This window comes from Gorilla gorilla, chromosome 17 (genome assembly GCF_029281585.2).
Source record: "Gorilla gorilla gorilla isolate KB3781 chromosome 17, NHGRI_mGorGor1-v2.1_pri, whole genome shotgun sequence".
In the NCBI taxonomy this organism is placed as follows: domain Eukaryota; kingdom Metazoa; phylum Chordata; class Mammalia; order Primates; family Hominidae; genus Gorilla; species Gorilla gorilla.
In genome coordinates this window covers 75,782,408-75,809,198 of record NC_073241.2, presented here as the reverse complement: position 1 = coordinate 75,809,198, position 26,791 = coordinate 75,782,408, and the positions used below count along the sequence as shown (strand labels likewise).

The 26,791-nt window shown below is 47.9% G+C and overlaps 1 protein-coding gene across 11 annotated transcripts in view; it reads left to right on the top strand.

Moving 5' to 3' along the window:
* LOXHD1 (lipoxygenase homology PLAT domains 1) overlaps positions 1-26,791 on the top strand; it is a 183,771-nt gene that overhangs the window by 85,016 nt on the left and 71,964 nt on the right. For 6 of the 11 annotated variants that reach the window (XM_063699192.1, XM_063699193.1, XM_063699194.1 and 3 more), the window contains 7 exons: positions 3,084-3,160; positions 5,620-5,816; positions 8,813-9,005; positions 12,030-12,190; positions 14,710-15,178; positions 15,678-15,832; positions 17,787-17,920. In XM_063699192.1, the coding sequence (XP_063555262.1) occupies positions 3,084-3,160; positions 5,620-5,816; positions 8,813-9,005; positions 12,030-12,190; positions 14,710-15,178; positions 15,678-15,832; positions 17,787-17,920 (1,386 nt within the window). Of the gene's footprint in view, positions 1-3,083; positions 3,161-5,619; positions 5,817-8,812; positions 9,006-12,029; positions 12,191-14,709; positions 15,179-15,371; positions 15,481-15,677; positions 15,833-15,992; positions 16,111-17,228; positions 17,378-17,786; positions 17,921-26,791 lie in introns of those variants that run through there. The other 5 variants (XM_019014297.3, XM_055368042.2, XM_055368045.2 and 2 more) reach the window with 4 other exon arrangements.

Here is a 26,791-nt window from a genome sequence, read left to right as displayed (position 1 = left end):
GCCCGTAAGAGACAGAGAAAGGGCCAGAACTGAAAGCCCCAGGCTTTTGCCTTTGATAGGTGGGTTGAAGGTCATGCCCTTTACTGAAATGGGGATCCTGGGGAGGGAGAGCTGAGGGGTGGGGACGAGGTTGGACTCTGGAGGTCTAGTTGGGATGTGTTTGGTTTTCAATGCAGAGTTAGGCCTTGAGAAATGAATTCAGAGAATAAGAGCATAGAGCTAGAATTTAAAGCCAGGGAACTGCAGGGGATCCTTTAGGGAGAGTGTGGATAAAGAAAACAGTGAGGGCCGAGCCCTGGGGCAGGCCAGGAGAAGGAGCCTGGAAAGGGGAAGAGGAAGAAGTTGGTGTGTGCACACTGCATTGTCACATGCATGGTGCTGAGGGAGCGGGGAACCAGAAGTCTAGCCGTCCACCTGCTGTGTGACTTTGACCCAATCCCTTGTCTGGTCTTCTGCACCTTCCTGGCCAGCATGTGTCTTATGGTGAGGTTGAGGGTATTGTACTTTGAAAGGAGCCCATTAAAGACACAGTGGTGCTGATGATGCTGATGGCTGGGCGGAAGAGAAGCGGAGGCCTCAAACACTCCAGAGTCCTCCCTGCCCCCAAACACTTAACAGTGCATGCATTTTTTTGTTTTTTTTAGAAAATGGGTTCTTATGTCTTGCTGACACATGTAGTGATGGCATTTGCCAACTCAGGACCCAGGGGACTTGGAAAAATCAGTAACTGGAGCCTGAGCATGCACACTGCTTCTTTCTTCACCTGAGCTGTTATTTTAACTCTGTTGGAGAGGAGGACAAACCAGGTCTATTTATCAGAATTTCTGCTAGGATCAGGTGTGTATGTGTGTGTGTGTGTGTGTATGTGTACACACACACACTCCTGTGAGCTCAGAGAAAGAGTAATAAAATCACCACCAGACTGACTTATCCTTTTAGCAACATCTCACTCTGAAACTGGGCTGAAGTGTTTGAAGCTGAAAGAAACTGGCTATATTTGGAAATATCTATTAATACCCTGAAAGTATTTAGGTGGAAACAAAATGACAAGTCATGGTTTCCTTTTGCTGCTGGGGAGGGCCTGGGGGTGGATAAGTGGTGGAGAATGAAGGGAGCACAGGTAAGATTTTCAGATGGCTGAGGGCTTGCTGACTCTCCACACTTCCCTGCCCTGTGAATGTGTTGCCCAGGCCTACTTCTCAACCTTCTCCTCTGCAGTCTCCATGCCAGGGTGACCTCAGCTGGACAGATGGAGTGGGAGGCTGTTAACGGGTTGATTTCAGGGACTCCAGCAGCCCTGAGTTCCCAAATTCCCCTGTCATTAATGCCTAGGATTTCACCATTGCATGCTCATGTCTTGGAGTCTCCAATGGTTTTCTTATGTTCTAGATTCACAGCACTAAAGCCCTTGGGAAAAATAACAGCCTAGTTGTCGTCTAACATTTTAGTGTTAGCTAATAGCCAACTGAGAGCAAGGTCTCATGGGAATGTCAGATCTTGTGTTTTGGGAAGGAGGATGAAAGAGAAGGTTTGGGAGAGACCACAGCATTGCCCCCGTGAGCCTTGGGGAGAGGGGTGGTCTATTAGCAGAGAGTATTGCAGTTTGGGGATGCCTGAACTCCATGCCAGGGAGGCTATAGAGGAATTAGTGCCTTGGCTTCTTTTACGGGCTCTGTAGCCAGGGAGTTGCCTCCCTCTCAGTAGGGTAATGGAGTGGGCTGCAACAACCAGTACCAAGACATAGACAAATGGGAGGTGGTTTGGTTGAGAGACAAATGTCTTGTTTTCCTCAGTATCCTGGGGAACAATGAACGGTATCTATTCTGCTGCCATGGGCCCCGTCATAAACCATCCTGAGTGCTGGGGCTTAGAAAACTCATGCTTACATGATTGATTTCTCAGGCTGTCTCTGTGCCCAGTGTGATAGGTGCTTTTCAGGTAAATTGCCCCATACCTTTCCCCCTGGTGGATGACCAGCCGAGAGCTGGGACCGTGGCTCACTCCAACATGTTGAAGAGTCACAGCTATCAAACCGCAGCCCTGCAGAGCACAGCCCCAGCTTCTCCTGGAAGGCAATTCTCATTTATCTCTGAGGACTCAGATCACTGAGCCCTTCTCATTTCCCTCAACTCTTGCAGCATTTACTCTGGTCCAATACCTATCGTGGTCTTGGTCCTTGGTGCCTCAGCTGGTCTATCCTGTCTTTTTGTTTTTTTTTTTTTTGAGACGGAGTCTCACCCTGTCGCCCAGGCTGGAGTGCAGTGGCGCAATCTCTGCTCACTACAAGCTCCGCCTCCTGGGTTCACACCATTCTCCTGCCTCAGCCTCCTGAGTAGCTGGGACTACAGGCGCCCACCACCACACCTGGCTAATTTTTTTGTTTTTCAGTAGAGACGGGGTTTCACTGTGTTAGCCAGGATGGTCTTGATCTCCTGACCTCGTGATCCACCCGCCTGGCCTATCCTGTCTTCTTAAGCAGGCTGCCGACAGCCTGGGCTGGGCCTTATGTATCCTAGCATATCTTCTCTGCCATCTCCCCACCCCAGAGCCCTCAGCACAGTGCCATGAGGATGGAAAGCTCTTAGAAAAAGAGTTGCTTGTTTTCTATGCTAATGATGGCTTTCAGGACAGACTTTTGACAGTGATTGCCAAGGCCCTACATCATGTGACCTGTCCCCTCTCCAGCCTCCTCTGCCAGCTCTCTACCTGTTGTTCACTGCATCCCATCCACATGGTCCTGTTTCAACTCCTGGGGGCTCTGTTCCATCCCAGGATATGTTGTTTCCTCTGGGATACTCTTCCCTTTTCTCCTGGTCTCCTTCCCAAGACCATGTGACATCATCCCACCCATTCCCCAAGGAGTTCCCTGCCCTCCTTCCAATCTCAGCCAAACACCACTGCCTCTGGGAAGTCCTCCTTTCCCACTCCAGGCTAGGATGTTTTGCTAGATGCTCCCACAGAATCATTTCACTTTGCTAAAGTCAAAGCTCTGGGCCTCCATAGTGACTCTGCATGAATGGGTGAAGCTTTGATTGTCTGCCTGCTCCACCCAAAGAGCTAACATTCCCCCATTTGCCCACCAGGTGGTTGGACAAGGATAAGGATGATGGGCAGCTGGTCCGAGAGTTGCTACCCAGTGGCAGCAGCGCGACACTGAAGAGTGAGTTGTCCTGATGACCAGGTGCTGGGTGTGCCCTTGGTGAGACAGGGGCCTTCCCTCAGCTAAGCCCTTCAAGAAAACACGAGCACTTCATGTTTCACAGAGGCGGCAGTGGGGAGGGAGGAGAGAGAGGCTCCGAGGGAGTGTCCGGAGAGTTCCTGCCTGTGCTCCTGCACACAGTCTCAGATGTGTGGCCCTGATGTGGCCTCAGATGTGAGGCCCTGAATGCATATGGGTCAACGGGAGTGATGAGCAGTAATGCTGGCCAATGGTGCCAAGCATTGGCAGTACCTGTCATTCAGGCCTTAAGAAGAGAAATATTTTGAAGGGACTGTAAAATAGGGACTTTAAAAATGCCAAGTATCATCTTGGAGGCCTTAGAGTTTTCCTTACTGGTGACATTTCTTCCATTGCTTTGGTTTGATCATGAGCTTTAGACAAAATTTAAAAGAAACTTATCTCTAGAATCCTTGACATTACCAACACCTCATGTTTGTCATTTATTATCTCATTTGAGCTCTGCAATAATCCCAGAAGATGGTCAGGGTTGATGTTGTCCATGGGTCAGATGGAGAAACTTAGAACTGGAAGAGCTGAAGATATTTTTATTTTTGTTTATTTGTTTATTTTTGAAACAGGGTCTTACTCTGTCAACCAGGCTGGAGTGCAGTGGTGTGATTTTGGCTCATTGCAGCCTCAGCCTCCTAGGCTCAGGTGATCCTCCTGTCTCAGCCTCCTGAGTAGCTAGGGCAATAGGTGTACATCACCACGCCTGGCTAATTTTTATATTTTTTTCTACAGATGGGGTCTCTTTATGTTGTCCAGGCTGGTCTCAAACTCCTGGGTTCAAATGATCCACCCACCTTGGCCATCCAAAGTGCTGGGATTAGAGGCATGAGCCACGGCACCCGGCAGCTAAAGATATTTGTATCTGACCTCTTCTAAGGTCAGACTGCTGACTTTGAACTAGAGTGTCCCATTTCTGGTCTCAGAATTACAGAATTTAAGATCTGGGAAGGATCCCAGGAGATAAGATGCCTGTGGTAAAGGGACCCCTATTCCCCCCCACAACCCCAGCAAACCCAGTTGTGTAGTCAGTGATGGGGCTGGGACTAGTACCCAGGGTATCTCTGTCTATGTCACTGTCCTTCGCAGTCTAGCAAGCCCCTATTTCACCATGTGGACAGGACCTCCTGACCCCCTGCTTCCTCAGTCAGAGCCTCTGAAAGCGTTTAGATCAAGCTTGTCCAACCCACAGCCCGCACGCATGTGGCCCATGATGGCTTTGAATGTGGCCCAACACAAATTTGTAAACTTTCTTAAAACATAAACTTTTTTGCAATTTTTTTAACTCATCAGCTATCATTTGTATTAGTGTATTTTTTGTGTGGCCCAAGACAATTCTTCTTCTTCCAATGTGGCCCAGGGAAACCAAAAGATTGAATACCCCTGGTTTAGATGGAAAATAGTACAAGAAAGAGGTCTCCTTCCCAGTCTCTGCTACTACATCTTTCAGCAAGAACAGAAGCCATTTCCTCAAGTGCCCTTGGGTGGCACTAATGGAGCTGATCTGGAGCAGACCTGCAGGTCTGGCCTTCCCCAGGGCTGGTCCCTAGGCAAGGTGTGCTCAGCTGACTTTCTCCAAATCCTTCTTCCTAGTGGGAGGACCCTACGGTGGCAGTGAGTGGCAGGCCTGGGAGTGAGCATAACTCACCTTTCCAGTGCTTCCTCCCCTTTGCCCAAGACACACACCCAGGAACAAGCCTGGAGGACTTGGGGTCTTGCCTTGTATTATTCCAGGACTCACCTTTTCCTCGGGTGTTTTTGTCCCTGAAGACCGATAATGCAGACCTTCCTGGCTGATAAAATGGAGTGACACCCTCGTGGTGGCCCAGTGAAGAGCAGGGGGCTTCAAGTCCACATGAGAGTTTCACTCCTGGCGACCTCTTAACTGTTGCCATCTTGCACCAAACACATGACATTCTGAGGCTCAGATTCCTTGCCTGTGAAACTGGGGTCAGAATCCTTAGCAATAATACCATGTGTATAATGCTCTAGACACTGTCTGGAAAGGTTGATCCTTCCTTTGTCTCAGTTTCCTTGTCCACTGTCAGAGAAGCTAGACCAGATGATTGTGGGAGATCCTTTCAGGCTCTTACGTTTTGATGTTCTTGCTTGTGATTTACACGCTTTCCTGCTCTAAGCCCATTCACACCTTCTGGAGCAGACAGAGAACCTACTAGAATTCTGCCATTATGGTTGAGGAGACCTCACAGAGATGGAAGGAACCCCTGCCCTGAGTTGCAGGGCTGCTTAGAACAGGAGCCTGGATTTTCAATTCCCAGCATGTGTTCCCCACAAACCTCCAGCTCCAGGCTGCCCTCCTATACAGGCATCCTGCTTTCTGTCACCCCCTGCACTAACCCCTTCCCTTCCTCCCTCTGCCTTGGGCTGTTCAGACTTTCGCTATCACATCAGCTTGAAGACTGGGGATGTCTCTGGGGCCAGCACGGATTCTAGAGTCTACATCAAGCTCTATGGGGATAAATCTGACACCATCAAGCAAGTTCTTCTTGTCTCTGACAACAACCTCAAAGACTACTTTGAACGTGGCCGGGTGGATGAGTTCACCCTCGAGACCCTGAACATTGGAAATGTAAGTCTTCTTCCCAAGACCATGTGACATCATCCCACCCATTTCCAAACACACATTCACATGTGTCCATACACACATATGTCCACACACAGACACACACGCACACACTCGTGTACATAGGGGTAAACACATTTTGAAGAAAAAAAGCCCACTTGGGAATAGTGAGTGAGGTGTGTAGTTTTTTAGCTGTGACCTAGAGCAGCTGAAGATATGTAAACAGTAGTGATGCTTCCAGAGCCTCTTTGGGGGTGGAATGTGTATTTTTAGTGGCGTTACCTCAACATTTTATTTACCTACATATCCAAGACCAATGTACCTGGGTCACAGACACTGGAGAAGGAGACACTGAACGCAGGGAAGGAAAAGAGAAGGGAGGACTAAGAAAAGGGGCTAAAAATACTTCCTAATTTCAAACTTGAGTGTGCATCAGAATTGGGACCAGGAAGCTTGTTTCAGTGCACACTTCTGGGCCACACCTGAGAGATTCTGTCTTGGGAGATGGAACCCAAGAGCCTCCAGATCAAGGCTCCAGGTGACTCTGCTGCAAGTGGTCTAAGCACTTCATCAAAGAGAAAGCTGAACAGTAAAGCAGCAAAGACAGACTTTAATCAGTAATCTACCACTGCCATCAGGAAAAAAGGCCAGTGTGAACTGAACCCAACTTAGGTTTGGGCAGAGGTTTGCAAACCTCTTTAAAGGGAGGATGAGGGAATAAGGGGAGGGTAATCAAGGGCTCAGTAGAGTCAGGGGAAAAACACAAAAAGCAGTAATGGAGAGATCAGCACATGTGGGTTGTGGAACCCATCTGGGTTTGCTAACTGATGCTTTATGGCATGAGGGTCTTATCCTCCAAGAGTCTGCAGACAGAAGCCCTACCCTCAGGTGTTGGCTGGAACCAACAGTAAATTATTTTGACAGCCTCGAGTTTTCTAAGGCAAGCACAGTAAGGGGGATTAGGGTCACCCTAGGGATGTGGCCTTGAGCTGTTAGAAACTGTGTTAGTGTTTTGTTCAAGTCTTTATAGGCGAAGATTGAGGCTGAGAAAAAGGGTTCAGGAGCCTGGCTAGAGTTTGGCCAAGGTGAGAATCTTCCTTGACATCACCTGGAGAAACACAGTTCTAAATCTTGGACTTGAGGATTGGGGATGTCTCTAGAAATGCCTGAGCTGGGATTTTTGTTACTACCTGCTGCTCCCAGGGTGTGGCTTGGTGGAAATGGAGATGGTAACAAGCCCTCTACCTGGAACCTCATCTTTCCTGCCCCTTCCCTCTCTGGGAGTCCCACCCTATTTCAGGTCCTAGGAATCTCTTCTCCCATCAAAACTCACTCCAGGGAAAGATCTCATGTTAGTCATTTATACCTTGAGGTTAATGAACTTAAATCAATGTTTTCATTTATCAAGATGTATTTACATTTTAAGCTGAATCAATAATTGCAGAGTGAAAATGCTGTTCTCTTTACTAAAGGATTTTGGGCAGCAGCTGGCGGGTAAGTTAGACCTCTAGGAAGAGTAGGGTGGCAGTGGGAGGGCATTTAAGCTTCTTCCTGAGTTTCTGAAACCCCCTCAACAAGCAGCGTGGCCAAGAGGCTGGGAGCATGGGCTCTGGCTGCCAACCGCATATTTGAGACCCATTTCCACTTACCTGCCATATGTAAGTTATTTAACCTCTGTTTGCCTCCGTTTTCTCATTCATAACAACATGAGATCCTAATGGGGTTGCTATTAGCGTTAAATATGTGAATAACACCCACATGCTCATACTAAGTGCTGAGTAAATGCTACTCAACAATTAGTCTATGTCAGGTGTGAAGTGTTGTAGAACTGAGCTAGTGTCTGCCCTTAGGGAGCATCCAGTCATATCAGACACTTACCTCTGTCTTTACCCTTTCAGCCAATCCCTCCCTGGGACTTTCACAGTCCTGGCACCACAGAAGAACAACAAAACTCTTCCCTGTCCCTTGACATGCACACAGAGGGCTCTCAGGCTTTGTAAGCTTAGCTGGTTTTCTTCTGATAATTCCAGGGGACTGGGCTGCATGCACTTAGCTCTGATGTTGTTGCCATTACCAGCTGCAAAGAGGCACTTAGGACTCAGAAGAGCAAGAGCAGGCTCACATGGATAGTTTTCTAAATCTGGCCTTTTGGCACCAGACTCATGGCTAACATCATCTCTTCAAACCATTGCAGAGAGAATCTCAGGGCTGGAAGGGTTCTCAAAGGCCATCTGATAATTCCATCTGATGTTAAAATTGCTCTGTATACAGCATTTCAAAAAGAAAAAAACATAAAAGCAATCCAAACATTGACAAACCAAGTACATATAAGGATGGTGATATGATCATCTGCACTCTCCTCTATGTTGCCCATGGGGGCAAAGATGTTAAAATGCAAAATTGCAAAGCAATTATAGAGTGTTATTGGAAAAAGAAAAGTGTTCCTTGGGTCCAAGAGTGAGCAGAGGAATTGGACACAGAACTGCAGAGTCCTGAGAGGTTGCCTGCATAGTCTGTCACCTTCAGGATGGGTGATATTCTGTCACCTTCAGGATAGGTATGTTGAAGAAATGCAGAAATATATACAACTGTGTATTGTTCAAAACCAAACCAAATCAATAACACAGTTATTGGAAGGTGATGGCAAACATTTTAAACATTTGCTTTCTCACATGGCCGTGACCTAACATGATTAAGTACTAGTGGAGCTTTCAAAGTTCGTGTCACCTCCACTCCCCTCTTGTTTCTCACTGTGGCCCTGGGAGGTGTGCTGGGCTTAGGAGAAGGGAATGGTGGCTACAGGCAGGTGAGGTGATGACCTGGTCCCCCAGCTGGCTGATGGTGGGGCAGGAACGGGATTCCAGCTTTCCCATGGATCTTCCCTCTCCTGGGGACTGGAGACCTGGGTTGGGTTTTGTGCTGGTGTTTGGGGAGGTAGGGATGGGATCATGGAGGTTTCTACACACTGGCTCCTTGCTCACCCTCACTCGGGTTTCCTTCAGATCAACCGGCTGGTGATTGGGCATGACAGCACCGGCATGCATGCCAGCTGGTTCCTGGGCAGCATTCAGATCCGTGTGCCCCGTCAAGGCAAGCAGTACACCTTTCCCGCCAACCGCTGGCTGGACAAGAACCAGGCTGACGGGCGCCTGGAGGTGGAGCTGTATCCCAGCGAGGTGGTGGAGATCCAGAAATGTATGGAGGAGGCTGTGGTGGGACCACCCATTGTTTCCCATGGGGGATGGGGCTGAGGGGAAGGAGGAGGGACCATGGGGCAAAGTAGGTCTTGCTGACAAGTGCTGCTGGTAGGGTCCTGCAGGGAGAAAATGGGGGCTTTCACCGCTTCTGGTACTATGGTTCTTGCAGGAAAGAAGGGCTCATTTTATAGATGAGGAAACTGAGGACCCAATGGATGAAATACTTTTTTTCTGGAATAAAGGCAGCAAATGACTTTATTAGGAAATGCACACTCAACCCTGTATAGGAGTTTGAGACCTAGTTCATGTCTTCTGCGATGAAGACTGGCTGAGGAGATAAAACTCTTTATTCATTCATTTATTCAAAAAAAAATACACAGTCAGCCCTCCACATCCATGGGTTGTGCATCGGTGGATTCAATCGAGGATCAAAAACATTTGGAAAAAAATTGCATCTGTACTGAACATATACAGACTTTTTTCCTTGTCATTATTCCCTAACAGTACAGTATAACAACTATTTATATAGCATTTACCTTGTATTAGGCATTATAAGTAACCTAGAGATATTTAAAGTGTATAGGAGGATGTGTGTAGGTTATATACAAATACTATGCCATTTTATATGAGGGGCTTGAGCATCCTCAGATTTGGGTATGCTTGGGGGTTCTGGAACCTGTCCCTGCAGATACTGAGGAATGACTGTCTATTGAGGGTTTCTCTCTGCCAGCACTGCTCTGAGCTTTGTGGAGGCAGCTGTGAGCAAAACGAACAAAACCCTTGCACTCACAGGCTTTATATTCCACAGGGGAGACAGACAATGATAGGATAATGCGAATGAACAGCCAAGAGGAACATGAAACAGGATAAAGGGTTAGCAATGGTGTGGGGGAAGGGCCTTTTTGGATAGGATGGTGACATTTCTGAGGAGGAAGACAGTGGGACCAAAGCCTGGCACAGAGAATGTCCCTTCTCACCTCTGCATTTTTTTTTTTTTTGAGACAGAGGCTTACTCTGTTGCCCAGGCTGGAGTGCAGTGGCACAATCTCAGCTCACTGCAACCTCCTCCCGGGTTCAAGCCATTCTCCTGCCTCAGGCTCCTGAGTAGCTGGGACTACAGGTGTATGCCCCCACACCCGGCTAATTTTTGTATTTTTAGTAGAGATGGGGTTTCACCATGTTGGCCAGGCTGGTCTCCAACTCCTGACCCCCAGTGATCCACCTGCCTTGTGCTCCCAAAGTGCTAGCATTATAGACGTGAGCCACTACGAGTGGCCTCACCTCTGCATTTCTACATTGGCCCTGAAAGCAACTGCCCAAGGCTCACTTCCACAGCAGCTTCCCTGAGAGGGAACCCCAGTGTGAAATCACCTCTCCCGCTCCCAGAACTCTTTGAATATCTTTTCGTGTGTGTGTCTAATCTGAAGCAACCTGCAAGTTCCTTTAGGGCTGTTATATACACATGCTTTGTAATGGCACTTGCCAGTATGAGAATCAACTCCTTCCCTCATTTTATAAATCAACACTGGAATTCCATCAGAGTAGTACAGATACTAATCAAGAAGATAAAAATAAAAAAGCAATAGTTCCCTTACCTACCTCTTCCCCTTACCCCACCCCCCTTCTTCAATGCCAACAACCTTACTTTAGATTTTTCCTCTAAAATTTAGCTCCATATTTTTAAACAATATACCTATCAATTTTTATTTATTTATTTTTTAGAGACAGGATGTTGCTCCGGCACCCAGGCTGGAGTGCAGTGACACAATCATAACTCATTGCAGCCTTGACTCCCAGGCTCAAGCGATCCCCGTGCCTCAGCCTCTTGAGTAGCTGGGACTACAGGCACGTGCCACCACACCCCTCAATTTTTATTTTTATTTTATTTTTGTAGAGATGGGGATCTTGTTGTGTTGCCCAGGCTGATCTTGAACTCCTGGCCTCAAGCAATCCTTCTGCCTCAGTGGATTTAGAAAGCAGTGGAATTACAGGCCTGAACCACCGTGCCTGGCCTCAATTTTTTAATTTTACAGTCTTAGATGTTATCTATTGACTTCCTACTATGAAAGAGGATTTAGCTCTTTTAACATATACAGGCACTTGTATGGGCCCTCATGTGTGCGTGTGTGCGTGCACACACACACACACTCTCTTTCTCTCCCCCTCCTTCCAGCCTTCAAAACAGCTAAATCAGTGTTCAATTTTTATATTATTATAAGTATGTCAATATTATTCACCGCTGAATCACCTGCCTTATGATAATTGCTTTTCATCTTTTGTAGAGCTTGTTTTTTCTGGAGTGAGTCTCCTTTTTCGATGGATCGCTCTCTCTGCACTCACTGCTCTCTGCATTACTGTGCTAGGGCTGCCTCATCGCTGTGGACTCACCTGGTCTCTCCACATCCCTAGTGTCTCTCCACATCCCTGGTGTCTCTCTATGTGCCACAATTTCCTTTTCTTATGAGGACGCCAATCAGCTTGGATTAGGGCCTGCCCTTGGGGGTCTCATTTAAACTAGTCACCTCTTTAAAGACTCCTATCTCCAGATATAGTTACATTCTGAGGTATTGGGGTTAGTGGCTTCAACATAAGCATTTTGGGGGGCCTAATCACTCCTTAAAGGTCCCACCTTTTAATATGGTTACAATGGCAATGACATTTCAGCATGAGTTTTGGAGAGGACAAACATGCAAACTGTAGCAGGCAGGCACACAGCAGGGATCGCCAACTGGCATGTGACTCCTCCTCCTTCCTGGTGCATGTGGTGCAGAGGATGACTGGGGTGTGTCTGATTGCTTAGATTTGGCATTTCCACCACCTATTCTCCTCTAAGCTTCAGTTTGTTTACCTGCAAAATGGGAATGATTGTGCTTACTCAGGGTGTTGAGGAGAGGATTAGATAAGTGAATGACTGTAAAGCGCCAGGCACCTGGAACAGGCTCAGGAAAGGTTTGTTTTGTTACTATCACTGTTATTGTTATTATGACTAAATGTTCCACTTCTTCTGCACGTGCCCACCCAGTGGTCCACTATGAGGTTGAGATTTGGACAGGAGATGTGGGTGGCGCAGGCACCAGTGCCCGAGTCTACATGCAGATCTATGGAGAGAAAGGCAAGACAGAAGTGCTCTTCCTCTCCAGCCGCTCAAAAGTTTTTGAACGGGCATCCAAGGACACATTCCAGGTACGTGGGGTCGAGGAGCGGGGGTGCCAACAGCAGGCTCAGTGGACACCAAGATGCTTCCCTGGGTGTACTAATTTCCTCAGTCAATACTCACCCAAGAATGGGCTGCCTCCCTCCAGTTGGGTGGAAAATGCTTCCTCTCTCCAGACCTGAGCTTTCGGCCTAAAATGAGGGGATTGGACTAGATCAGTGATTCCCACCCCTGGCCTCATGTTACAATCACCTGGGGAGCTTTAAGAAAAAAGTGCCGCCTGGTGCACGCCCCACACCAGGCAAATCAGAACCTCTGGGGATGGGATATATTTTCTGGGTGTACGTTAAAAAGCTCCTCCAGGGATACTAACATGCTGCCGACCCTGAGAATCATGGGAGCAGGTGATTCTAATCTTGCAAAAGATGGCACTAAGGCTGCAGTTCCTCCACTCATCCCCAGCCCTGTGGCCTCTGAGTCTACAGTTCTCTCAAGCCTGATGTCAAGGAAATGCTTCCCAGCCAAGACACTGAGAGACTTGGAATTTTATGGCTGTTTCCTGAGTATCCCAGGTCTCCGTTCTTCCTTTCCAAGTCTTTCAATAGAAGGAAAAAAGAGATAAGAATGTGGGCATGGTGTTGGCAAGAGAGGAGGATGCAAGGGTGGCGCCCCTTAGGAGAAACATGAATGTTTTATTATAGAGATGACAATGTGTGTGCATGTGCAGATGTATGTGTGCAGGCAGCATGTTCATGCTGGGTGCCTTGTGTTTCTGCATGCCAGGAGCACCTTAGCCTTCAGCAAAGAGTCCTTACCCAGTGCCCAGGGAAGACAGTCCTGGCTGAACTGGGACCTGGGCCAGAGTCATAAGTGTCTGGAATATCAGAGCTGGAGGGAGCCTCACTGAGCCAGACACCCTCATACACTGCTGAGGAGGCAGAGGACCAAGTATTTTAGCTCTCTGAGCCTCCACTTCCTCATCAGTTAAAACCTAGCTTTATAATACCTGCCTGGCTGGCTTCACAGTTCCTGTAATGATCAAGAGTCAATGTCAGGGAATGCACTTGGGATGGAGTGCCCAGTTATGGAGATGGAACTGGACAGCGTGTCTTCTGGATGCCAATTTACTGGATGTGGTGGTGGATGAAGGCACGGCTGGGCAGACAGATGTGAGGGAGGCCAGTGGTGCAGCAAGCTGGCCTCCTTGGCAAGGTTGATTGCAGGGGTGCTGTAACCTGGGAAATGCTGAAGAGGAGAGCTAATGCACTGAAGAAGTGACTTACCAGGTCCAGAGCCTTTCTCCTAAGTAGCTGAGAAGTATAAATTCCACTCTCCCAGGGGCCCTGGGCTCTACCAGGACTGGTAATTTTCTGGCAAAGGTGGTTTGTTGACTGCATTGTGGACTCATGAACAGGGGGTCAGAAGGCCTGAGTTCTCATCTAGGTCTGGATTTGAATTGTAGGACACTGTGGAACTCATGGGACAGCCTTGGCCTCAGTTTGCCCTGGCACTCAGTGAAAGAACTGGTGGGACAGGCTTTGAAAAGGATCAAACCCCAGACAGGGCTCATCAGCATCAGGAAGCCTGGGAGGACTCTGACTAGCAACAACCCCCATGTGAGCCCTACCCTGAGTGCTGCAGGGGACGGGCCAGCCCCTACCTTAATGTGGGTCCTTCCTCAGAGCCTGGGGCTCAGGACAGAGCTCAGGTCTCATGATCTAGAGTCGATGATGCCATCAACACTGCCCTTTGGGCCAGTTATGTGCTATGCCCATCCTGGTAGAGACTGAAAATGATGGTTTCCGCCTTTAAGGAACTCATAATCAAGAGAGCAGAGACCAGCTTGTGAGGATGAAGAGGGCATCCAGGCCAAACCGGCACCAGAGCTAAACCCTGGACCCCCTCTCTGCTCTTGGGGAAGGGGCAGTCAGGCTGAGGCCATGTGCTCAGGGTTGGGGGAGGAGGGAGCTTGGGCCTCTGTGGGTGTGGGTGAAATTTTTGTTATTGAAAAAGAGCACTTTTTTTTTTTGCTTATTACGAAAGTTATATATGGTTAACACTGAAAATTTTTGTAAAGAGAACACAGAGGCACAAAGTTAAAAAAAGTGATGAAACACAGGAACCTGAATGAATAGATTTTAGCTGCAAGTAGAGGAGGGGGATAAAGGCAGGCCAAGCAAGGAAACTGTATGAGCCATGATAGGGACAGAAATCATAGGAATGAGGCGTGCGCGCGCGTGCGTGTGTGTGTGTATACATGCAGGCATGTGTGTTTAAGAGAGAAGAAGAGGGAGACCAGCTTGCCCACACAGAAGTTGGAAGAAATAAACTTGGTTGGAGGGTGGGGTCAGGTAATCCCAGGGGACCCAGGACAGGTGTGGCCGGAGAGAGGGAGGTGGTGGAAGGATCTGAGCACAGAGGCCCCAGCCCTCTCCATCCTGCAGCTTAGCAAACAGGCCTTGTGCCTGGCTCTTTGTTGGGCGGGGTTGTTGGGGGCGTTGGGGAGGACGCTGGGGCCACGACAGCCGCTGCTCTGCCCTTTGAACAGCTTGAGGCGGCCGACGTGGGCGAGGTCTATAAGCTCCGGCTGGGGCACACGGGCGAGGGCTTTGGGCCCAGCTGGTTCGTGGACACCGTGTGGCTGCGGCACCTGGTGGTGCGGGAGGTGGACCTCACGCCGGAGGAGGAGGCCCGGAAGAAGAAGGAGAAGGACAAGCTGCAGCAGCTGCTCAAGAAGGAGCGGCTGAAGGCCAAGCTGCAGAGGAAGAAGAAGAAGAGGAAGGGCAGCGACGAAGAGGACGAGGGGGAGGAAGAGGAGTCGTCCTCATCAGAGGAGTCCTCGTCAGAGGAGGAGGAGGAGGAGACGGAAGAAGAGGAGGAAGAGGAGGAGTTTGGGCCGGGGATGCAGGAGGTGATTGAGCAGCACAAGTTCGAAGCCCACCGCTGGCTGGCCCGGGGCAAGGAGGACAACGAACTTGTCGTGGAGTTGGTGCCAGCTGGCAAGCCGGGTCCTGAGCGTAAGCGGGTCATGGGGGGTGGGGGTGGGGGAGGTGGGAGGGGTGCGGAGGGAGTGATCAGACAGTTCCCCTAAAGGGGGCCCACTGGGAGCAGGGGGCCTAGATCCCCCTCACGTGGAGGCCAAATAGGTGGGCACCCATCATGGTTCCCAAATAGCTCTCTTGACCTGTGTGTGAAATGCCACCATTGACACTGCTGTTTGGGGATAAGCATAGCGCTTGTCCTGAGGTTCTCAGGAGGAACTGATGACTTTGGGAGGAGCCCTGATATGACTCAATACAACTGACTGAGGGGTCATGAGGTAGGAGGGCTGCCTGCTGGCTTCATGGTAAAGGAGTCTTGGGTTGGGAGTGTGGGCAGTTTCAGTCCCAGGTTAGTGTAGATGCATCTGAAGATCCCTCTGTTCTAGGATCTGGCTGGATCTGAGAGGCTGTGCCTCAGGTCCAAACACCCCATGGCCCTTGAGGCCCTCCACACTGCATCTTTCTGTGTCTCCAGGAAACACCTATGAGGTTCAGGTGGTCACGGGGAATGTGCCCAAGGCCGGCACTGATGCTAACGTCTACCTAACCATCTACGGCGAGGAGTATGGAGACACAGGCGAACGACCCCTGAAGAAGTCAGACAAGTCCAACAAATTTGAGCAGGGGCAGGTAGGGTGAGGGTCTCTGGTCCCTGGGTGGGGGCTGTGGGTTTGGTGCCCTCTGAGATTCCCATGGCAGCCCATCGCAGCACAATGGCTGCTGTGTCTGGCAGTGTGACTTGTTCATCCCACCAGGTTTCATGGCAGTACCTCTTCAGTAACACTGATACTTTGTGGAGGGGTTATGAGAGAATTGCAGGCAGGGCCCCAGCACCTGGAGCCCATGGGCCAGCTGACCCACAGGAACAAACAGAGAATGGCGTTGAGTGGCAGATGCTGAGGCACTTGGTAGGGATGCGGGGGTTCAAGAGGAAGTCCTCGCCGCAAGATGATGTCTTGGGGGAAAACTAGGGGGAGGGAGCAACTTAAACTGGGCCTTGGCAGGTGAGTATGGTGTAGACATATAAAGGCAACAGTGGAAGATGTTCTCAGAAGATGGAACCACATGAGCAAAGATATGGAGGTGGAAATGGGGGAGGCCAGTTTAGGACAGTGTGTCTTCCAGCTGAGCTGTGGTCAGTGCTAAGCCCCAGTGGATAAGCTTGGATAAGAACAATTTAGGGTATGGGGTGGGTGGGGTCATGAGAGGCTTAAGAGACAAGCTGAGAAGCCAGAACTGTATCCTAATGCAGTGGGAATCCATGAAAAGAAATACGCATACCTTACTCTTCCAGGTGTAGTGGGAAAATCATGAAAAATAAAGCCGTCATCTTTGCCCTTCAAGATTTTATAATATCCCCTGGCTAGAAAACTATCTCTTATCTCACCCTTCCCATTCCTGCCTCTACCCGAAAGCCAAATTCTCTCATTAACACAGATTTTTAAAAAATGAACTAAATTAATTAACATATTTCTGGGCTATTTCTTGATTTATTTCAGGTGCCCCCTGCTTTTTCTTTAAAGAATCTTCCCCTTGACTTGAGGATGTAGTTTATTTCTGCGTTTCAGTGTTCTCCTTTAAAAATTATAGCCACATATTTCTGGATTAGGAAAAAATTTCTATAGAGGACTACATAACTTGTACAACTGGTAAAATTTGAACATGGACTGTATATTATATAATAGCATTATGTTGATGTTAAGTTTTCTGAATTGGATCATTCTAGTGTGATTATATGAGAATATCCTTGTTCTTGGGAAATCCATGTTGAAGAATTTAGGGATGAAGAATCATGGTATCTGCCACTTACTTTCAAATGATTTAGAAAAACATAGAGCAAGAGAGAGAGTGCAAGAGAGATGACAGAGTGAGAAAGCAAACGTTACAAATAAGTGCAGAATCTAAATGAAGGCATATGAACTTTCATCATACTATTTCTGAAAGTTTTCTGTAGATTTAAAATCTTTTTCAAAATTAAGAGTCAAAAAAGTTATATCCAAGAAGGCCCCATTTACTTATAGGTTCCTGGTGTGGTCTGCTTCCTCCTGTGCACAGAGCAGTGTGTGCATTCACATGGTGTGATCCATATGGCCCTCTTCACACCTAAATGGTGGGCAAATCCATCTTCAGTTTCTGACAGTCACTTTGGATTTGCACAGCACCAGCTCATAGCAGGTACTTAATACAAATATGTGATTGAAGCAGATTATGCACACACCTGCACACATTGCAGAGGGTTTCAGTGCACCCCCCTCTCCTGCACACAAAACACCCACCACAAATGTGGGCATCCAGCAAACCTATCTTCTCTTCTGCCTCTCAAGGTCACCTTCACTCTTCCTCTCCTCCTTCCACCTTCCTGGACATGAGAGTGAGATCTCCTGGCAGGGACAAGTTAGGGAAACAATTGTGCAGACCAAACACCAGACTACTAAGTGACATTCTCCATCATCCCCACTCCTGGTTGCTTTGGGTCTCACCATTGGCCTCTGGCTGGCTGCCCTGGTTCTTGGGAGGATGGGGCTGATGGCCAGGTGGGGAGGGGTAGGTCTTACCCCACTGAGTGTTCCCTGGCCCTTCCCAGACAGACACCTTCACCATCTATGCCATTGACCTGGGGGCCCTGACCAAGATTCGGATTCGCCACGACAACACAGGCAACAGAGCAGGCTGGTTCCTGGACAGAATAGACATTACTGACATGAACAGCGAGATCACGTGAGTGTGGGGGCGGTGGGCAGGGAGGAGTGTTGCTCTGAGGGAGGCCATGTCTGCCACAGAGGTAGTCCTGGAAGAAGACTGGGGGTGGGCCGGCTGTGATGGTGGAGGGTGAGGGTGGGCTGGGTGACACCTAAGGGTGAGGTGTACTGGCCGTGACATCCAAAAGTAAGGGTGGACTGGGGTACACTGAGAATGAGGGTGGGCAGATATGAGGGTAAGGGCGGGCTGGGGGTGATGTCTGAGGCTGAGGGTGAGCTGGGTTATGTCTGAGGGTGCAGGTGGGCTGGGTGTGACATTGGAGGGTGAGGGTGGACTGGCTGTGATGTCGGAGGGTGAGGGTGGACTGGCTCTGACGTCGAAAAGTAAGGGTGGACTGGGTGACATCTGAAAATGAGAGTGGGTGAGTATGAGGGTGAGGGTGGGCTGGTGGTGATGCCTGAGGCTGAGGGTGAGCTGGATGACATTGGAGGGTGAGGGTGGGCTGGCTGTGATGCTGGAAGGTCAGAGTGGCTGTGACATCAGAGGGTGAGGGTGGACTGGGTGATATCTGAGAATGAGGGTGGGTGTGTGTGAGGGTGAGGGTTGGCTGGCTATGATGTCTGAGACTGAGGGTGGGCTGGGTGACGTTGGAGGGTGAGAATGGGCTGGCTGTGATACTGGAGGATGAGGGCGGGCTGGCTGTGACATCCGAGGGTGAGGGTGGACTGGGTGACATCTGAGAATGAGGGTGGGCAGGTATGAGGGTGAGGGTGGGCTGGTTGTGATGTCTGAGGCTGAGAGTGGGCTGCGTGACATCTGAGGGTGAGGGTGGGCTGGCTGTGTTGCCTGTCATGGCCACCAGAGCAGGTTTGCCCATGTTGCAGGCTGGATGGGCATTGCCTCTCTCCCTCTTCTCTCATTGGCAGCCCCCAGTGTCACCTGCCCTGTGAGATGACAGTCCGATAGATCCCCCAGACCAGCAACTCTTGAGGTCCATCTGTTTAGAGAGACAGGATTTCCAATCCCTGTCAGACCTTCCTTGGTCCAGTCTCCATGCCTAGGCATAGCTCACCTATAAGCCTCTCAACATATAAAGCAACTTCTAGTACATTCTTTTAATATTCTATACCAGGGGTCAGCAAACATTTTGTGTAAAGACCAGATAGTAAATATTTTAGGTTTTGCAAGCATTTGATCTCTGGAACAACAGTTTTGCTGGTGTAACACAAAAGCAGTCATAGATGATGCCTAAATGATTGGGCATGGCTGTGTCGTTTTGACATGTGAAAATTATATGAATTTCAAATTTCAGTGTTGGACACTGAAATTTGAAATTCATATAATTTTCACATGTCAAAAAATATTATCCTTCCTTAGATTTTTTCCTCCAGCCATTTAAAAATGTGAATCCATGCATAGCTTATGGATGTCCGCAAGCAGGGTAGGCCCGATTGGGCCTGAAGGCCGTAGTTTGCTGACCCCTGGTGGAGGCTCACAGCTGCCACATGAGTTGGGCTGGGAAGAGAGTGTTACGTCTTCCCATAGGTCCACACCCCAGGGAGGTGAAGCCACAGCCCCATAATCAGTCAGTGCCACGGCCAGGACCAGAACTCCAGACTGTCTATGTTGAATTGAACGTGTTTTCATTAGGCCTCATTGCCCCTTGGGTGTAAGGGGCCCAAGGGCAAGAGAAAGGAGAGAAGTCCCCTTGTATGAGTGGAGTGGGACAGAGAAGAAAGCATGAGTGATCCTGAGTGGGCTTTGGGGCTGCTGAGGGCCTGCCAGGGTCTAGAATGTAGTGGGCACCCTATCAACAAATATTTGTTGAATTAAATCAACTTTCCAGCCCATAGCCTTGTTGGGCTCCCCTCTGTGCAGGGCAGGAGGTGACAGGGTTCTCCCATTTCCCACCCCACCCTCCCCTACCAGCCCGAGGGAACACTGAGCCACAGCTCACAGACAGCCCATTGTCATGGTTTTTTGTGAGGTCATTGTGAAACCACATAAAGGCCATAGGACAGCCCCATGGCTGGGAACCAGGGTCCTGACCTGGAGTCTGACCTCTGCCAGAAACTCATCAGGTCACCCTGGACAAGTCATGCCATCTTTATGGGCTTTTGTTTCCTCTTCTGATAAATGGGCTTAATGTTGCCAGCCTAACTTCTTAAGATGTTCTGAAAATCCAAGGCATTTAAGCTTGGAAAGGAAAAAGTGCCACAGAACTGTGAGGCTGGGGACAAACTGTGAACATCCCCAGCTTCCCCTTGCAGCTCCATCAGGGTTAGTAATTCTTTGCCACTGATTTGGCATTTCTCGGCTAGCCCAACAATTTAAACATTATTATAGCTTTACAATCGATAGTAATGCCTGTCAGTACTTGTCCCCCTTCATTATTCTTTAAAAATATTAGCTATTCTTGCCTTTTTCAAATCAAGACATTAAGTGACTTGAAAAAAAAATCCTCTTGGAATTTTGATTGTTATGCCATGAAGTGTATGTGTAGAGAATTGCATATTTAGAATAAGTGCTACCCTCCGGTATACTTTTCCATTTATCCAGCTGTTTATGTACCTCAGTAATGCTTTACAATTTCCTACACATAACTGCTACACATTCTTGTTAAGTTTATGCCCAGGTATATTATATTTTATTGCTCTTGTGAATAGAGTCTTCTCATTACTCTTCTTTTCCCCCCTCCCTTTCTCTTCTTTCTTCCTCCCTCCACTCTCCCCTTCCCTCATCTCCTCTTCCCTCCCCATCTCTTTCTGTTGGCATGGCTAGTTGACAATCCTTTGCTTCCTTTGCTATTGAAGTAGCAGTCTGCCAGGGCTCTGTGATGAGCTGGCCTTAACAATCTTCAAGCCAAGAGCAACTCTATGCAAAGCCTACTGTGGGAGCTAGACAAAAAATTATAGAAGTTCAGAAGAAACCGAATCAGAATAGTGAATCTCCCCTTTCTTGGAGAGATACCACCTTTTCTGTCAATACCTAGGGCCTTCGCTAGGCTCTCCATGACCTTTATGAGCTCTGAAATAAGGCCTTTGCAGCCAAAAGGATTTGAGAACACTGACATCTCCCTCACTGTTGACATGTCCAGTCAACATCCTCCATGACTAGACCTCTTGGATGCCTCTCTGCCACTCATGCCCTGTCCCCAGTCCATTGGCAGAACCTGTTGGGCCTTCCATCAGAAGAGCATGAGTCCGACCTCATCCCTTCTATCTTCACCATCCCCACCCCCTGATCGAAGCTTCCTGACCTGATCCCTGCTTGCCCAAGGCCCTCCTATTGCCTACAGCAGCCCAGTGACCAGGATCACACCACTCCTCTGCTCCAAATCCTGCAGAAGCTCCTGGTCACTCAGAGTCAAAGCCAAAGCATGTTTGGTGGCCTGCTCAGCCCGCAGGTCTGCTCTATGCCCCTCATCTCTCTATTCTGGTTCCCCCTTGCTCACTCCTTGCTGTTCCTTGAACCCAACAGACATGGTCCCACCTCAAGGCCTTTGCATTTGCTGTCCACGCTCCCTAGCAGTCCTTCCCCCAGTGGCTCCCTGTCATGCTTTCTTCAGGCAGGCCTCTGCTCAAATGTCACCTTCTCAGTGAGGCCTAGAGTACCCTCTTCCCCTCATTTCTCTTGTCTGTTTATTTTTCTCTATATCAGCTTATCATCTGACCTACAAAAAGCTTGTGTATTTAGGTGCTGCTCATCTCCCCACAATAGAATGTAAGTTCCATGTCGTTAATGACCTCATCTGTTTCATTTACTGCTGTGTCCACCCCAGCACGTAGGAGACTGTCTGGCACACTACAGGCATACCATAAATACTTATTAAATACACTAATGAGTAAAAATGATGGTTAATATGTTGATTTATTCATTAATTTGACAAACACATGCTGTGCTAAGTGCTGGGGGTTAAATAGCTGCTCAGATATGACTCTGTTTTTGAAGAAAGGAACCCTGATGGTCTAGGAGGCTGATGATTTAGGTTTAAGTACTTTCTCTTCCACTCTTATGTGGCCTTGGGAAAGGCACTTTACTCCTCTGAGCCTCAGGCCTTCCATCTGTACAACGGGCATAATAAACCTCACCCAGGAAATCATCATGAGGACTAGATGAGAAAATGTGTTTAGGCACCCAGCACCCTGCCTGATCCCAGTGCAACACAGCAGTAGTTCTTTCCCCTTGGCAATGAGAGTCCAATTAGTTAACATGGAAAAGTGGCTTGACAGCTGGGAAAGGCTGCAAGAATGCGTGGGATTATTCTTAAGGAGCTAACACTGTTACCAAGTGAAGGAGATAAAACACAGGTGACTACAAGGCACAGTGACAGTGGTGGTTGTGTCAGGGTTGACCTCAGAGGAGGGAGTCGTGGGTGGGGACATCTTTGGGGCCAGATGGCATCTGAGATGGGCCTTCATGAGCAGCAGCCTTGTTTGGTGCTTGGGAAAAAGAACATTAGAAATGGTTGAAAAAATGTGATGCAGGTGGCACAGAATTGGGCAATTGAGGGGCACACACAGAAAGGAATGAGTAATTCTATTTGGTGCATAAGGGACGTGAAAGGGTGGGAAACAGGAAAAACGGAAAAGGAGGCTGGAGAGGAGCAGATGAGGGCATCCAAAGCCATGATGAGGAGCTTGAAAACACACCCAGGCTTTTGGTTGGCCAGATTTTACAGAGAGGAAAAGACAGAAGCAAGAGAATGCCAGCTGGGGTCAGGCACTGGTGGGAGATGCTGGCCTGAACCGAAAGGATTGGGAGAAGATATAAAGCCATGGGGGCCTTGGCTCCCTGCGAAGTCACCCCAAGGGAGAGCTCTGTGTGGTCCAGGGGCTGTGCTGTCCAGTTGGTAGATGGCAGTCCGGGTCTCAGCAGAACCACTCCTAGCCCTCCTGGCCTCAGAGGCTGTTTGGAGAGCAGAGAAGCCTAAGATGGTGGAAACACAGGGAGGAGGGGGTTGGGGGTGCAGGTTTATTGATCTGCAATTCAATTGCCAAAAAGAAAATGCTCTTGTTTCTAAATGGAAGATATTTGAGGTCCTTTATAGGAGTCCCAGGCTGGCAAAAAGTGATTAAGATTGCATGAGAAAGCCTGTTTAATGCTGGTTTGCAGCTGTGGGCTGTGAATGTTTTGTTTTGTTTTGTTTTTTTAATGCCTCAAGTGAGTTGGATTTTAAAAAAAAGTTGTGTTAGAAAACACATGACATACAATTTATTACCTTAACCATTTTTAAGTGTACAGTTCAATAGTGTTAAGTATATTCACATTGTTGTGTATCAGATCTCCAGATTTTTTTCATCTTGCATGACTGAAACTATACCCATTAAACAATTACTTCCCTTTTCCACCTTCCCTCAGCCCCTGGTAACCACCATTCCACTTTTTGTCTCTATGACTTTGAGTACTCTAGGGACCTCATAGAAATGGAATCCTACAGAATTTGTCTTTTTGTGTCTAGCTTGTTTCACTTAGTGTGATGTCCTCAAGCTTCATCCGTGTTGTAGTACATGACAGGACGTCCTTCCTTTTTAAGGCTGAATAATATTTCATTGTATGTACGTACCACCTTTTTAGATGGATTTTAATGGGGTGTCCCGGGATCTGAGGTCTCCCTTGGGTCAACCTGGGCTCTGCACACAGCCTCACATCCCTTTGGTAAAGGACTACTCTTTTTACAAGATTGTGATATCAGGAAATTTTATGTTTGGACTCCTCCTGCCTTCTCTAGCTTGACAGGCCCTGCTCCTTGGCCACTCTGAAAAAAAATGACAGTTTACAAAGGCACTAGATTGATTTTTTTTTATTAATAGTGATGTCATATTTAGAATAAGAAGAGGCTAGTTTTTCCTTCCCTCTTTTGTGCTGCTCAGACAATTCCTGGAGTCTAACGGTTGGCACCACCTTAGGCAAAAGAGTGCTAGAATAAAGAACGTGCATCTTCAAGGAAAGAGTGGTGGCTAATTAAGGAACTTAGGAGTTGGCCGAGTGTGGTGGCTCATGCCTATAATCCCAGCACTTCGGGAGGCCAGGGTGGGTGGATCACAAGGTCAGGAGATCGAGACCATCCTGGCTAACACGGTGAAACCCCGTCTCTACTAAAAAATACAAAAAATTAGCCAGATGTGGTGGTGGGTGCCTGTAGACCCAGCTGCTCGGGAGGCTGAGGCAGGAGAATGGCGTCAACCCAGGAGGTGGAGCTTGCAGTGAGCCGAGATTGCACCACTGCACTCCAGTCTGGGAGACAGAGTGAGACTCTGTCTCAAAAAAAAAAAAAAAAAAAGGAAAGGAAAGGAAAGAAACTTAGGAGTTATCTCAGGAGTTTTGAAGAAGGGGATGAGAAAGGTTTACCCCCAGAGGAGACAATGGCTTTCAATTCTATTGATATTATGAGTGCCTTGTATGCCAGGGGATGTGGATACAACAATGAGTAAGCAGACTCTGCATTCATGGGGTCATAGTTTTCCCAGCAGGAGGAACAGACAAATATACTCCCTGAGCAACCTCTTCCATCCTTATCACTTCAATTACCATTTATTTGAGAATAATGCTCAAGTTGTATCAGTCAGAATAGGCTAGGTTCTGCTAAGTAACAAACAGGCCTAAAATGCCAGTGGCCTAACACAACAAACATTTATTTCTCACTTATATGTCTGATGTAGGGTATCAGGGGACTTTGCTCAGCATGTTCACTCAGGGACCCTGGTTGATGGAAGCTTTTCCTCAACATATGCTTCTGTGATCATCCTTATAGTGGAAAACTGATTTGACAGATCACACGCTGACTCTTAAAAATCCCTTACAGCCCAGGGATTCCATGTATATTAACAAATAACCTAGAAATTCAGTGTTCTTCAGCATCCAAAGCTATGAGCCTCTAATGTTTGGGTTTCAGAATACATGACAGAAATGGTGGGATATTTGGGAGTACGTTGTCTTTAATTAGGGTATCTTTGTTAAGTCACTTAATCATTGGCTCTGCTACTTTGTCACCCTGTCCACATTTATTGGCTTGTTGATTAAATGAGATTGTGCTACTTTCCTTTTTCTTTCAATACTCTAACTAGCTGCATTTTTAAGATCTGCAATAAAGTCTAGTGCACTCAATTTCAAAGACAAAGAGGCAAATGCCAAAAAAAGCTGGGAATATGTTTACTGTCCTGGGTTTCATCCACATTTGATGTGATATTTTATGTTTTCTCTACCTCTGTTCCCAGCCTTGAAACAAAGATTTATGTTTTAATTGATGGCCTGGGGGGTCCTATAAGATCCTTAATAATTAAAGACAGATACCATTCTCGAATGTTGTTTCATGTGGCAAATATGTTGGGTGGGATTTCCAGAAAGGGTTGAACAAAAAGTTATTAAATTTTTTTCCCTTAAATTTTATCTAACAAAAAGTTGTCCTCTGGAATCTCCCATTCCTCCAGGGATCCTAGAGGTCCCAGAATGCTGAGACAGAAAAGACCTTCCAGGTCATCTCACCCAGCCTTCTGGGTGGTACAGTTTAATCCCTAGGATCTCACAGCTTGTTAGGGGCAGAGGAGGGAAACAAATCCAGAATTCCTGAGTTCCAGATCCATGCTTTTGTCATTACACCACTCTGCCAGGATTTACTCATACTTGATGTTGTCCAGACTTTAGCTTATAAACAAAATGGAAAATTCTGTATGAAATTATTTATATTGTACAACACTCAATTTTGCAATCTCCTCATTCAATTTTTTACTTTCAAGTGGAGTTTATACTTTTAACAGTTTCGAGCTTTTGGTTTAATGCTCAGTTTCAACCTCCTGCTTACAGAAGCCCTTACTCTTTCCTTCCATCATCCTTGTTTAGGAGTGTGGTGAGCTTATCTGCCTCAGAACACCTGCATTCCTCTCATCTCCTTTATTCACTAAAAAACCCCTGCCTGGTCCCCTCCCTGGTATCCAGAAGCCTGGTTGACCAGGATGTATTCCTGGAGGAGGAAGAGGCAGGGGTCAGTAGGCCTGGTGTCCTAAATCTTCATGTGTGCTTGTTGGCACTGTGGGGATAGAAGCTGAACGCCCAGCGCTCAGGCCATACCTGACTCCTGCTTTGGTTCTGTCGGTACAAGGAGCAGGTTCTGAGAGGAGACGTGCTGCTCTCTGCAGTAGTGAGCATGCTGAGGGGCTTTAAAGTCGTGATGCAAGTATCTCAGGGACAATGGAGATTTTGCTCCAGGAAATCCAGACTCTGCGTGCATTTTCTCTTTGTATGCATGGGAGGGCTTGTACCTTTTCTGTCTCTTTGACTTTTTTTCTCTCCCTCCCTGGCTCTTTCTTTGTGTGTGTCTCGTTCTGTCCTTGTCCTCCGCCAACTTCCTACACACTCTGTCTCCACCTCTGCTCTGACCCCAGCTCTTTCTTTATTTCTGTCTCTCTTCCTTAATTGGCCATAATTTATAACTATAGCCTATTATTCATAAGTTATTTGATTGGATAAAATGTTAACTTTCCTATTCATACATTTAAAGGCTAAGAAGCAGAACAGTGTGCATTTTTCTCTTAAACACTAATTTAATGGTAGCTTAGTTCATATTGCCCCAGGTCGAGCTCCTTTAAATCCGTGCCATCAGTATAACATTGCCCCCCTCAGCACCCCATCTGAGCCCATTGACTGAGATCTCACTTTCTGGTTCTGCTCCTCTAACATTTTGATACTTGGAGGCAATGAAGACTCTAGCAAAATGTGGGACTCAGACAGGGATGGGACCTTTGGCCTGCACTGCCCCTACCTCTCCAGACTTTGAGCAGTCCCTGAGTGGCCCTTGTGCATCAGGGCAGGGGTGGGGAAGGGGCATAAAGAAGGTGGAATGGCCCCAACTTAGAGACAGGCTGAATTCTCAGACCCTTTGTGTTATTCTGG